We start from the raw sequence: 12,438 nt of genomic DNA, 5'->3' as shown, positions 1-12,438 counted from the left end.
GGACGGACAGATGGATGGATGGACTAATGAGAGTCTCATCCTCTGTAAAATCTGTACAGCGACGCCTTCCTGCTTCCTGCTGGGGGGAGTGGTAGAAATAACCTATGTAAAGCCCGTGGCACATGCCTACTTGTGGATATTATTTTAAGCATTTTTCTGAGACTCCCACCTGCCCCAATATACCTAACATGCTTACCCCCAAACGTGGTCCCATTCTACAGGTCTATATTCTTTTTCATATTCTTTTCCATTATGGTTTATTACAAGATATTAAATATAGTTCCCTGTGCTATACAGTAGGACCTTGTTGTTTATCTATTTTATATATAGTAGTTTGTATCTGCTGATCCCAAACTCCTGATTTATCCCCTCCCATTCCCCTTTGGTAGCCATAAGTTTTTCTATGTCTGTGAGTCTGTTTCTGTTTTGTAAATAAGTTCATTTGTATCATATTTTAGGTTCCACATATAAGTGATATCATGTGATATTTGTCTTTCTCTGTCTGATTTACTTAGTACGATAATCTCTAGGTCCATCCATGTTGCTGCAAATGGCATTATTTCATTCCTCCTTATGGCTGAGTAATATTCCATTGTATATATGTATCACATCTTCTTTATCCATTCATTTATCGTTGGACATTTAGGTTGCTTCCATGTCTTGGGCTATTGTGAATAGTGCTGCTATGAACATTGGGGTGCATGTGTCCTTTCACATTAGCGTTTTCTCTGGATATATGCCCAGGAGTGGGATTGCAGGATCATATGACAACTCTAGTTTTTTAAGGAACCTCCATAACATTCTCCATAATGGCTGCACCAATTTACATTCCCACCAACAGTGTAGGAGTGTTCCCTTTGCTCCACACCAGAGAGGGGACCCTCTTATACTGCAGCCATGAGCTGAGAAAAGGGGCATGTGCCTGGCGGGGATCCAGAAGAGGGGTGAAGCGGGTGTGTGCAGGTCCTTGTCTCTCCAGTACGCTGGCTTCCGCTTATTCCCTCAGCAAACTTTCCTCTGCACTAACGCTGTGCCATGGGTGGGGAGAGAAAGAAGAACGTGCCAGGGCCCCTGCCCTTGAGGACCTCCACTCAGAAATAGAAATGCAAGAGGTTCAACTGTATTAACGAAGCGCTAAACCACACAGCCCAAGGAGAAGCCAGCTCTATCTAGGGAGAAAACTCTGCTGGGAGCTCCAGGAAAGCTTTGTAGGAGTGCGGTTTGAGCTGAGTCTTGCAGGCCAAGGGCCATCAGTGCACCAGGCAAAGGTAAGGGCAGGTGGCAGGAGGTGGCAGGGAAGGAGCGCAGAGGTGGGCGGGGCCAGGCGCAAAGCACGGTGTCTGCCCTGCTTGGAGCTTGGACTTGGCGGCCCTCACCCCGCCCACCCAGTGTGTTCCACAAGCTCCCCAGAATGCAGCCTGAGGCAGGGTGCCTGCCCCCCTGCTTGGGAGAACAGTCCAGTGCTAGCGAGTGAGAGCGGGTCCCCCGAACTTTTAAACAGACAAGTAAGTCATTCCAGACACACCTAAACATTAGTATTGCTGACATTTTACCCACCGCATGAAATCGCAGTTCAGAGCAGCAGGTTTGCAGGTGTGAAGTGGGAGAGTGATGAGGTCAGGGCTGTGATTCAGAACAGGATTCCAGTGGCCATGTGGAAAGTGGCCCTTCTGCTGGGCCTTGTTTTGTGTCCCGGTGGACGAGGCAGGAGCTGGGCAGCCTAGCCCCTGTGCTGGCCAGGGCACATTTCTGCAGGTCAGGTCTTCCCCCCTCTCTGCTGAGTTCAGAGGAGAATGAGCCTCCTGGGCCATGCGGCCACCAGTCCAGGACAGGCTGAGATGCGTCTTGTCCCTGACACCCAGCAAGGCAGCCTGGGAGAGGAGGGGAGCGCTGTGACCTCCCTGTGCAACCCTGGGCAAGTGGCTTCCCCTCTCTGAGCCTCAACCTCCCCTTCAGTAAGAGGACAAAAGTCTTTGCCTGGCTATCTTCCAGGGACGGTGCGAGGAAATGAAGGGTTCAGGTGTGACAGTGCTGGGGAACTCACAGCCCTGGGCACCAGCTTTGGTTCCACTTTTAAAAGGGCAGCATATATTTGGGTAACAACTGGCTTATGACTGGTGATGGTGGATCATAGCAGCAGCCGGTCACAATCCGCTCTCCCAGTCCCCCCAGGGATAGCTGCTGTCCCTCACTTACCCTCCAGCCCTGGTTCCCATGCACTTTTTTGGACATGTTTCCTCTTCCTGAAATGAAACCGGAAAGGAATTGCATCATATAAGGCAAAGAAAGGAGACTGCTCTGGCTGGGGGTGGAGGGGAGAGGAGATAGCCCCCCATCAGGTACCCCTGTGTCTCCTACCCCACCCACCTCCCCAAAGTTCACCATTGCCCCTGGGATCCTCGGTGCGCGTCCAGCCCGCTGTGCAGGGCAGAGGCGTGGGCTGCCCGCTCCCCAGCCGTGTGCTGGAGCAGCAGCCGTGGGGCCGGGATTTGAACCAAGGGCTGCGGGGTCCAGCTGCCCTCTCCCGAGCACACGCCTCTCGCGGGCCCTGGTCAGTGTATAATTCATAAAAGCCAGCGTGGAGTTTCTCTGGGCTGTGTATGTGTTTGTGTTTATAGAGGTAGAGCTCACAGGTGGCTGACAAGGGAGATGTATTTTTTATAACAATGAATATTTAATTTCCACATCACAGATGAAAAAGACTCTCTGAAGAGGCATCTGAGGGAGACTCCAGAGAGCGGCCGCTAATCAGAAAAGGGTCTTCTCGCGAGTGCTCTTCTACATGGCTCACTTTCTTCTTTAGCTTTTTTATTTTTTATTTTTTCCTGATTATTGAAGTAGATATGCACATTGGAGAAAACGTAGAAGACACAAAAATAAAATTTGGCAGAGGGGAAAAAATCATCCATAATCCACTAGCTTTTTAAAATTATTTATTTATTTATTTTGGGGGGCTGATTTGGGTCTTCGTTGCTGCGCGTGGACTTTCCCTAGTTGCGGCGAGTGGGGGCTACTCTTCATTGTGGTGCGTGGGCTTCTCACTGCAGTGGCTTCTCCAGTGCAGGGGACATGGGTCCCCTAGCTTTTGTTGACATTTAGACACATACCTTTCCAGTCTTTTTTCTGTGCATTTTTCCATAAGCAGATGAGAGAGAATGCAGTATAACTGCAATTCTGCATCCTGATTTTTAGATTTTTCTTTATAAACATTATAGTTAATGGGAGGATACTCTTCAGCCAACCATACCATAATTCAGCTCACCAGATTCCTACTGCGGAAATTTAGGTTGTGTCATGTTTTATAAACATAGCAGTAATGAACATCTTTGTGCATAATTTGTTGCTACATTGGGGTTATCTAAATGGAAGTGGAATCACGAGGTCATAGATGCATTTAAGGCTCTTGACACAGGTGGCAAACCCACAGTTTCTTTTCTGTTTGGGACCAGCTTCCTCACTGTGGGGCCCGTCGGGCCTTCTCCAGGCAGCCTCCTCCCCGCCGGCAGAGGGAGGCCAGGGTCAGGTGCTGAGCCTCAGGCCTCCTTCCCACCCCGCCACGTGGAGTCCTGAGGTGCCTCCTAACTGTTTTCTCTCTTGTCTTCCTCCGCCCCAGCCTCGTAAAGCCCTTGCGACACTATGCTGTCTTCCTCTCCGAAGACTCCTCTGACGATGAATGCCAGCGGGAAGAGGGCCCGAGCTCTGGCTTCACCGAAAGCTTTTTCTTCTCCGCTCCCTTTGAATGGTCTCTCCTTCCTTCTTCCATTTCCCTGAGCTCGGCTTGGTGACTCTCCGGGGCCACTTGGAGGGCTGGGGGTGGCCAGCTTGCGCTTGGGTGTGGGGAGGGGGTCTGGGGCTGCTGCCTTCCGGTGCCAGCTTGCAGGACGGACGCCCCCTCTGTGTGCCTCCTCTCAGGGCGTCATTCTGCCAGCCCCATGGGGGCTGTGGCCATGGGGTGAGGTGACAAGAGTGGCTGGGCTCTAGAGGTGTGAGACAGGAGCATGGGTCTCATTCCTTTGGGGAAAATGCACTTGACTGTTAATGGAATTGGTGGCTGCGGTTTCAGCTACAGTTGGCCTGGTTGTTGCCGCCCGAGTCTTCCTTTATCTCAGCACATCTTGGAAAGCCATGGAGATGGAGCGTCAGATTTTAAGTTTTCAAACAACGTTACCGATGAGAAATGTATATATTAATGCTGGCATATCCAAAGGTTTTACTGACCTGCCTGACTTTAAGATAATTTTTATCATTATTATTTATAGCCTAAGCCTTCTTCTAATTACAAATTGCAATAAAGAAAGAAAGAGAAAAAGAAGGTTCACCACGATCCAGCCACCCCTGGAATTGGGCTTTGGTGGCTGCCCTTTCTTTGCCAATTCTTGCCTCTCCACGCACAGGCTTTTCAGAGCTGGGATTGAGCAAAGGGACAGCTTTGGTTTGTGTGTATTTGTTTGCATGATGTTTTTAATGGAAGCCTCTAGGGGAAGGGAACTGCCCATCGCTGAACACCCACAGCAACCCTTCGGGGAGTAAACCGTTACAGCCAGATTACAGAAGAAGGACTCTTCCCCCACCTTCCCCCTCCCAGCCCCCTTCACCATCTCCCTGCTCCCGGTCCCTCCCCCGAGCCTGGGCCTGTGAGTTCCTCGGGGCACGTGATAAACCCAACAGCTCTGCTCCTGCCACTGCCCCCCAAGGGGAGGAGGGTTCTGGCCCTTTCTGCCACCAGCTCACCTGTGACCACGGGCAAGTCAGTCTCCTCCTGATGTCCTCACCTAGAGCAGTGGCCTAAGCCAGTGTTGCCCAAGCTTGGCATGCCGCCTGGTCTGTACAGTGAATCTTCTTCTTTAAAACTAGAAGAAAAGCCTTGTCCTAAGCAATAATATTCATGATATCATAGGCTTAATATATGTTATTTCTCTTATTAATTAAAGATAGCATCATTGGAATAAGAAATGTTCATCCATGTATCAACTTAAAATCACCTTGCAGGTAAAGGCACCCACACAGGTGATGTCCAAGGACTCTCCCACCACGGAGTCCAGCAGGTCACGTTCTTTTTAAATTAATTGATGCCTTAATTATTTAAAATAATCCTCACTTCCTGAGCCATGATCTATGAAAAGCATAGGCTTTTGTGTGTGTTTAAAAGGGAAGTGGCCATCTTAACTCAAAACAAAATGGGTTCCTTCTAAAGAACTCTACTTCCTTAACTACGAAGCACACTGGCTTTTCTTTATCTCCTTCACTGTGTTCAAACTTGGTTAAAGGAGCTTGGTCAGATGGCTTAGTCAGAACAAGTGAGGGACTTTAGAAGTCTCTCATACTTGGCTTCCATTTCCACCTCTTGCCAGGTGCTGTGTGACATACGTTCCGTTACTTAGCCTCTCTGAGCTTCAGTTTCCTCATCTATAAAGTGGGGGTTGTGAGTCCTACTTCATGGGCTGCCTGTGTGGCTTCAGGGAGTTAGTACAGTCTGATGCAGTCCTTGCCAAGAGTCAGGGCTGTTAATTGAGCCCCTTCCCTCTGCCGACTGTCCCCTGCCCAGGTTCGTGCAAGTGGGCCTCCAGGACCAGCAGGTGGCACCCTTCCCCCACTTTACCAGAGCCATGGGCAGTTTCTGCCTGACCCAGGAGCCAGAGCCTCATGGTTGGAGGAGGTGGGATGCTGCTCTGGCCCGGGCTCCACTAGAGGTCTGGGCACCATTCTCCAGGTACCCCAGGGCTCAGGCTTGTGAGAAAGGATAGCAAGAGGCACCCTGTGTCACCTGCACCTGGGTCGGCTGCAAGGTTTTGGTGCATGAATGCTGTTAACAGCCTCAGCTTGCCTGCTGGGCACCAGGCACTGTATTTGCTCATGTAGTCTCCACCACCAGCTGCAAGGGAGTGCACTCTGGAATGGGGGAGCGGCTGAGGCTCAGAGAGGTTAAGTGACTTGCCCAAGGTCCCACAGGAAGAGATGGCACCAGGGATGGAACCGAGGTCTGCACAGGCTGAGGCCCAGATGGTTCCCCACTGAGGATCCTGGGGTGCACTGGGCAGCTCCCTGGGGAGAGTTGTCCCAGCTCAGTTCCCATGGGCTGTTCCCAGGACCTGCTGCAGGGGTGGGAATGCAGACAGTGGGCTCAGGATTGAGTCTTCCTGCCTGTTCCCTCTCCAGACGTGTCCTGTTCCTCACGCCTTGTGTGAATGGCGTGTGAGCCCACTAGCCAGTTCTACGGTGGGTCCTGTGGTTTGGAGGAAACTAATTGGGCCCCCCAGTGCAAGCTAGAGCCAGAGCAACTTGCCCAAGGTCCCTGAGTGAGCAGAAGCCATGTTCAGCCCAGGTCTGTCAGAGTGCCGCTGCCCAGACGCCTACACTCTCAGGGACCCGGGACAGCTCTCCTCTCCCAAGGCTCCTGGGGGAGCTCCCGAGGCCTGGAGGTCCTCGGGGGTGAGGGCTGCTTGCTCCTCCCGGGGAGGCTCTGAGTAGGAGAATCCAGCCTGCTCTGCCTCCTCCCAGGCCGCAGCCCTATCGGACACTCAAGGAGTCAGACAGCGCGGGAGACGAGGCGGAGAGCCCGGAGCAGCGAGCGCGGGAGCCCGTGGGCCCCACCCCAGCTCAGCCCGACCGGGCTGCCAGCATTGACCTCCTGGAGGACGTCTTCAGCAGCCTCGACATGGAGGTCCCACTGCAGCCGCTGGGCCAGGCCAAAAGCTTGGAGGACCTTCGGCCCCCCAAAGACCTGAGGGAGCAGCCGGGGACCTTTGACTATCAGGTATGGTGGGGGGGGCGGGGGGGCGCAGGCTGGGGGCACTTTCTGCGCATGAGGCAGGTTTCCCCACATGACAGTAAAAGACACCAAGGGAGAAACAGCGACTTTTCTGAGGTCCTCAGCCAACACTCAGAGTCACTCTGACTGCAAATCTTGCCAGGCCGACCAATGGCCAGACCCCCCCTCACAGGGATCACTGGAGAAGATGCTGGAGCCTGATGGAAATCTGGCTGGAGCTTGGCCGGGCGGGCAGTGGGGGGCGGGGGCACTTCCTGCCTGAAATAAACTTCTGTTTATGCATCAGAGGTGGGCAGGGCTATGACCCCTGGTGGAACTGGGATTAATTATCCCAACCCCACCAAGGCTCCTTGGAGAGCCTGTGAGTCAAAGTTCCTGGGCTCTGGATATTAGCGTGTGACCCCTGATCTTCCTTGTGACTTTCAGTCAGGCACACCTCCTCTCTGTGCCTCGGTTTCCTCACTTGTGACTGGGGGCTGCTGACTCTGCAGTCCTTGGGTCACAGTGTGGAATTCACAAAGCTCCCACGTATCTGATGATTCACGCTTGCCCCTCTGCAGGGAATTGCTATTCCCAGGCTGCCCACGAGGGAGCTCAGGCCAGGAGAAGGGATGTGACGCCCAGGTCGTGGGCCCTGTAGGTGGCAGAGCTGGGACTTGAGCCCAGCCCTCCTATTTCCTTCCCAGCCAGTTTGCCTTCACCCAGGCCCCGAGCCTCGCTTGCCCTGTTGGGCTCATGGGTGGTTGAAAGTGCCCGCACGCTTTGAAAAGTAAAATGGGCCACCCCAGTAGAGGGTCAGTAGGTGGAGTCCTTTTCCTAAAACTACTTGGCAGCGCTGGTTTGAAAAGACAGAGCTTTCTCTGGAGGCCCTTTGTGCCACCCAGTGAGAGAATCCCGGCCTCGAGTGCAGACAGACCTGGGCTTGCTTTCTGCCGCTGACCTGGGCCGAGCCCCCAACTGCTCTGGGTCCCAGGGGCTAGTCAGCCACACTCCCGGGACCACAGTCCCAGTGTCCACCTGGCACACAGGAGGGCGGAGGGGGAGGGGCACACGCTGCCTGCCAGTCTGTCGCAGGTCCGCCTGTGGTCATTGCCTCCCTCGTTCCCTCTAACAGAGGCTGGACCTGGGCAGGAGTGAGAGGAGCCGTGGGATGCCAGGAGCCTTGAAGCTCGCCCACCCGCACAACAAGCTCTGGAGCCTGGGCCAGGACGACATGGCCATCCCCAGCAAGCCTCCTGCCACCTCCCCCGAGAAGCCCTCGGCCCTGCTTGGGAAATCCCCAGCCCTGCCCAGCAGGCCCCAGAACCGGGACGGCATCCTGAACCCCACCGACAAGGAGGAGGTGCCCACCCCCACTCTGGGCAGCATCACCATCCCCCGGCCCCAGGGCAGGAAGACCCCGGAGCTGGGCATCGTGCCCCCGCCCCCCACTGCCCGCCCGGCCAAGCTCCAGGCTGCCGGCACTGCCCTCGGCGACTTCTCCTCAGAGCGGCTGCAGGCGGAGCGGGAAAGGCGGGCTGCCCTGGGCTCAGCCGTGATCCCCGGGCTCCACCCCAGTGCTGCCCCTCAAGACCCCACCGAACTGCTCCAGCCGCTCAGCCTGGCCCCGGGGGCTGCGGGCACAGGCAGTGATGCCCTGCTGGCCCTCCTGGACCCACTTAGCACAGCCTGGTCAGGCAGTACCCTTCCACCAGGTCCTACAGCCCCAAATGTAGCCACCCCATTTACTCCCCAATTTAGCTTCCCCCCCATGGGGACCCCCACCCCATTTCCACAGCCATCACTCAACCCCTTTGTCCCATCTGTGCCAGCGACACTGCCTGCCATGCCCCTGGTCTCCACACCAGCTGGGCCTTTTGGGGCCCCTCCTGCTTCCCTGGGGCCAGCTTTTGCCCCCAGCCTCCTGCTGTCCAGTTCTGGCTTCTGTGCCCCACAGAGATCTCAGCCCAACCTGTCTGCCCTCTCCATGCCCAACCTCTTTGGCCAGATGCCCATGGGTGCCCACTCCCTGCAGGCCCTGGGTCCCCCAGCAGTCGCCCCTTCAAGGATCCGAACATTGCCCCTGGCCCGCTCAAGTGCCAGGGCTGCCGAGGCCAAGCAAGGGCTGGCGCTAAGGCCTGGAGACACCCCACTCCTTCCTCCCAGAGCCCCCCAGGGCCTGGAGCCAGCACTGCAGCCATCTGCTCCACGAGAGGCCAGAGACCCCTTTGAGGATTTGTTACGGAAAACCAAGCAAGATGTGAGCCCGGCCCCAGCCCCCGGCTCAGTGGAGCAGCTCAGGAAGCAGTGGGAGACCTTCGAGTGAGCAGGCGCTGAGTGCTGGGGGCGAGCTGAGGCCCGGCTGCCTGCCGCGGCAGCTCTGCGGCTGGCCGGCCCTGCTTCCCCTGCTGCTCTGTTTCTGTCCAGGTTCTACTGGTGGGAAGGGTTGGGAGCCCTCTCTGCTGCCCCTCCTCCTCTCCACACTGCCCATCTCTGGAGAATGGCACCAGTTTCAGCCTGGGAATCAACCCAGCTCCTGGGCACCTGTCCCGCCCTGCCACCACCCCTCCCCTGCACCCCTGATTGGGTTTTGCACTAGAGAAGTCATCTGGGCCGATGATTGCCCCAGACCCCATCCTACCCACCTTCCCTCTGGAAACCGCCCACCAGGAGCCCCACGCCTCCTCAGGATGCCTCTCTCCTCCTGAGCCCTGTTCTCCTGCCCCAACTGCAGCCCAGCCCTGCACACCCCACCTTGATGGGCGCAGGCGTTGGCAGTACCCTCGGCATGAGCTCGTCTGCACGAGACGCACGTGGTTTGGAGTTTGAAGTAAGGAACCCCCCTCCCAGGCTGGAGGAGCTACCTGGCAAGGCATTTCCAAACCCTCTCTAGCAATATGCACACTCGGTTCTTTCCTGAGTCTTCACCCCAACCCCCAAACTTCCGTTTTTCTGGCTTGGTAGGGATTTGGGGGCCGAGGCATCCTTGCAATCCCTCCTGGTAGCCAAACCAAGCCCCAGACAGCCCTGCGTGGGGCCCGGGAGCACCAGCAACTCTGATCTGTAGACGACAAAATGGCAACAGGTAAATCTGAGAGCACCAGGAGGAGTCAGGCTGCCGCCCCGCACTCTCCCTCTGGTCCCCACAGGTTCTCCTGGTCTTGAGTCACTGTCAAGTGGGACTCGGCCTCTTGTTGAGTGGGTCTAAGGGGGCAGAGCTGAGGAGCAGACACCCAGATTCCCACTGGAAGACCAAGCTTAACACCAGAGATGCAGGAGTCCCAGCTGCCTGGCAGCTTGGGGCAGGAGGGGCACCAAACCCCCCTCCAGGCCCCTGGGGAGTGGGCGGGCCGGGCCTCTTGCACTTCTTGCCGCTTGGAGGCAGGAGAAGGGCTTGGAGCCCACCCCGGGAGGCCAGCATCCCCAAAGCTAAATTGAAACGTTTTGTTATTGTTTCTTTTATCTTTCTTTTCCTTTTTACTTTATTGATTTGATGAATCTTGAAATTGACTAGTTTCAATAAACCAAGTTAAAATGTGGCCCAACCATTTAAGAAAACAACCATCTGAGACATGCAGGAAATTGTGAGCATTTTGACCTGATTTCTCATTTCCTATTTGTGAATGGTCAGACATACAGTCTCAGGGGTGTCTGGCAGGGCAGGGGAGTTCCTGGAGACCTCGTAACCCCAGGGAGCCTGGTCAGCATCTGAGGGGCTAGAAGACCACCCACACGGGAGTGACTGAGGCCTGGAGGGTGGCCCTCAGGTTTGCTCTGACGTGGGGTGTGAAGAGCTGCTGGCCCAGCACGCAGCCCCTTCCTCAGTCAGTCATAGCCCCTCAGGCAAGTCTTCTGTCTAAATCTCGGCAATGTCCTCTGGCTGCTGGAACGGGGGGGGAGCTGTGTCATGTCTGGGCCATGTGGGCACCTCTAGGACACTCAGGTGTTTCAGTAGAGATTCCAGATCCACCCACCCTGGGAAGACCCCTGAGCCCCATCAGGTATAGGGTAGCCCACCCAGTGGGCAGAGTCTAAGGCAAGAGGTACCAGGTGGCCCCAAGGAAGCGGAGCCCACCCCCTGGTCTCCCTGGCTGTGTTGGGGCCTGGTGGCAAGCGCTCCATGTTCACACGAGCACTGCTGTCTCTTCACTTGCTGGATTGAATGTGAAAATCCAAGGATGAATTGTGTGTGTGCGTTCAATAAAATCTTCTTGGGGAGAAGGCTGGTATCCCTGTGTCCTGAGGAAGCCGTGCGGGGAGGCGAGGCCTCAGGCATCTTCAGCATCCCTGTTTGTAGAGGTAGAGGCCGGGCTTGGAGCAGTCAGGGAAGGCTTTGACGCCTGGCCCACTCCTAAGCCTGTTCCCATTCGGGCCTCTGAGCCCAGCTTAGCCCCTTCTCCTTACAAGCAGGACCCAGGGGCTGGACTGGTCACAGGTGTGCACAGGCCTGCCGGGTCCACAGAGCAGGGCTGCAGGTCACCAATGCTGTTGAAGGCACCCAGGGTCCAGGAAAGAACAAGTTCAAGGGGACACCTGGAGCTTTACCCCTACAGACCTCTCAGTAGCAAGGGCAGAGCCTGGGAATCTGCACCTCTGTTGGCTGTGTTGGGGAGGGACACCTGGACCAAGCACCCAGAGAGGGTGTTAGACACACCCCGTCCCCCCATCTGCCCTTCATTCGGCTCCCTGGGCTGTGTCCCCCTCCCTGGGCTGCGCTTAAAAATGACAGGTACCCAGAACGCTTAGAAGCAAGAGGAGGACAAAAAAAGAACAGCCCAGCTTTTATATATTGGGGTTCCACCCAGAATGTCTTGTCTTAGGAGTCTGCAAGAACACAGGTTTGCCAAATCTCTGACTTAATAAACTAACCAAGGCACCAGCTGGGGCTAAGTTGTTACTACCAGATGTTTTCTCCCCCACTTTTCCAGGAGTCAGGGAGAAAGTTGGGGGAAAAGGTGGTCCCACCTCCTACAGGATTAGGACCAAGTAAGCCCCCTAACCTAGTGTTCAGGGCCCTTCCCATCCCGGTCTCAGCCCGCTCCCTTGCCTCCATCACCACGTCTCCACCTCACATTTGACTCCTGTGCCTCTGGAAGCTGGGTGAGACCCCCTAGGGGAGATGGGTAAAGTCCATCTCCAGTCGAGAAGTGGAAAGGGGTCTCCTGGCCTTGGCACAGGGGGCGCTGGCCTGGGAAATGGGAAAGACCAAAGGGCACATCTCCAGGTCAGGGACCAAGGGACTGAAGCTCAGAGGCCAGGCCCTCAGGCAAGTGCCCCTCAGAGATCAGAGATCCCAGTGTGATGGCATCACCAGGGAAGGGACTGGAGGCAAAGCGGCCAGTTCTTCCCTTCATCTGTGTCTGTCCGCAGGACCAGCCCCGACACAGAGACAGTGCCAACATTTGCCGAGCACCTGCCTCAGCAAACAACCCTGAGGGCTTCCTGCGAGTCCCTGCTCGAATCCTCCCAGCGGCCATTAGCGAGGTGACTGGTCTGCAGGTGAAAGAGCGGACTCGCCAGGCAGCCTGGAGAGGAGAGCGCTGACGCCGGAGGGGCTGGAGAACCACAAGGTGGGCAGGGAGGGTTGCTCCTCTGTCCTCATCGCCCTCTGGCCTCCTTGCTACCCCCTCAGGGAGGCCCCTTCCCCGCTCTCCCTCTCCTTTCCTGACACCTTGGGATGACCTGGGCAG

General features: G+C 55.8%; 1 protein-coding gene across 7 annotated transcripts in view; it reads left to right on the top strand.

The window, feature by feature from the left end:
• DENND1A (DENN domain containing 1A) overlaps positions 1-10,986 on the top strand; it is a 534,065-nt gene extending 523,079 nt beyond the window's left edge. For 2 of the 7 annotated variants that reach the window (XM_059925584.1, XM_059925583.1), the window contains 3 exons: positions 3,614-3,742; positions 6,499-6,754; positions 7,884-10,986. In XM_059925584.1, coding sequence (XP_059781567.1) covers positions 3,614-3,742; positions 6,499-6,754; positions 7,884-9,074 — 1,576 coding nt within the window. In that variant the 3' untranslated portion in view covers positions 9,075-10,986. The other 5 variants (XM_059925586.1, XM_059925585.1, XM_059925591.1 and 2 more) reach the window with 3 other exon arrangements.
• The last annotated feature ends 1,452 nt before the right edge of the window (positions 10,987-12,438 follow it).

The sequence above is a fragment of the Balaenoptera ricei genome, chromosome 6, assembly GCF_028023285.1.
Source record: "Balaenoptera ricei isolate mBalRic1 chromosome 6, mBalRic1.hap2, whole genome shotgun sequence".
NCBI classification, from domain to species: domain Eukaryota; kingdom Metazoa; phylum Chordata; class Mammalia; order Artiodactyla; family Balaenopteridae; genus Balaenoptera; species Balaenoptera ricei.
The sequence above is the reverse complement of the archived record's forward strand: the minus strand, read 5'-3'. Positions and strand labels throughout refer to the sequence as shown.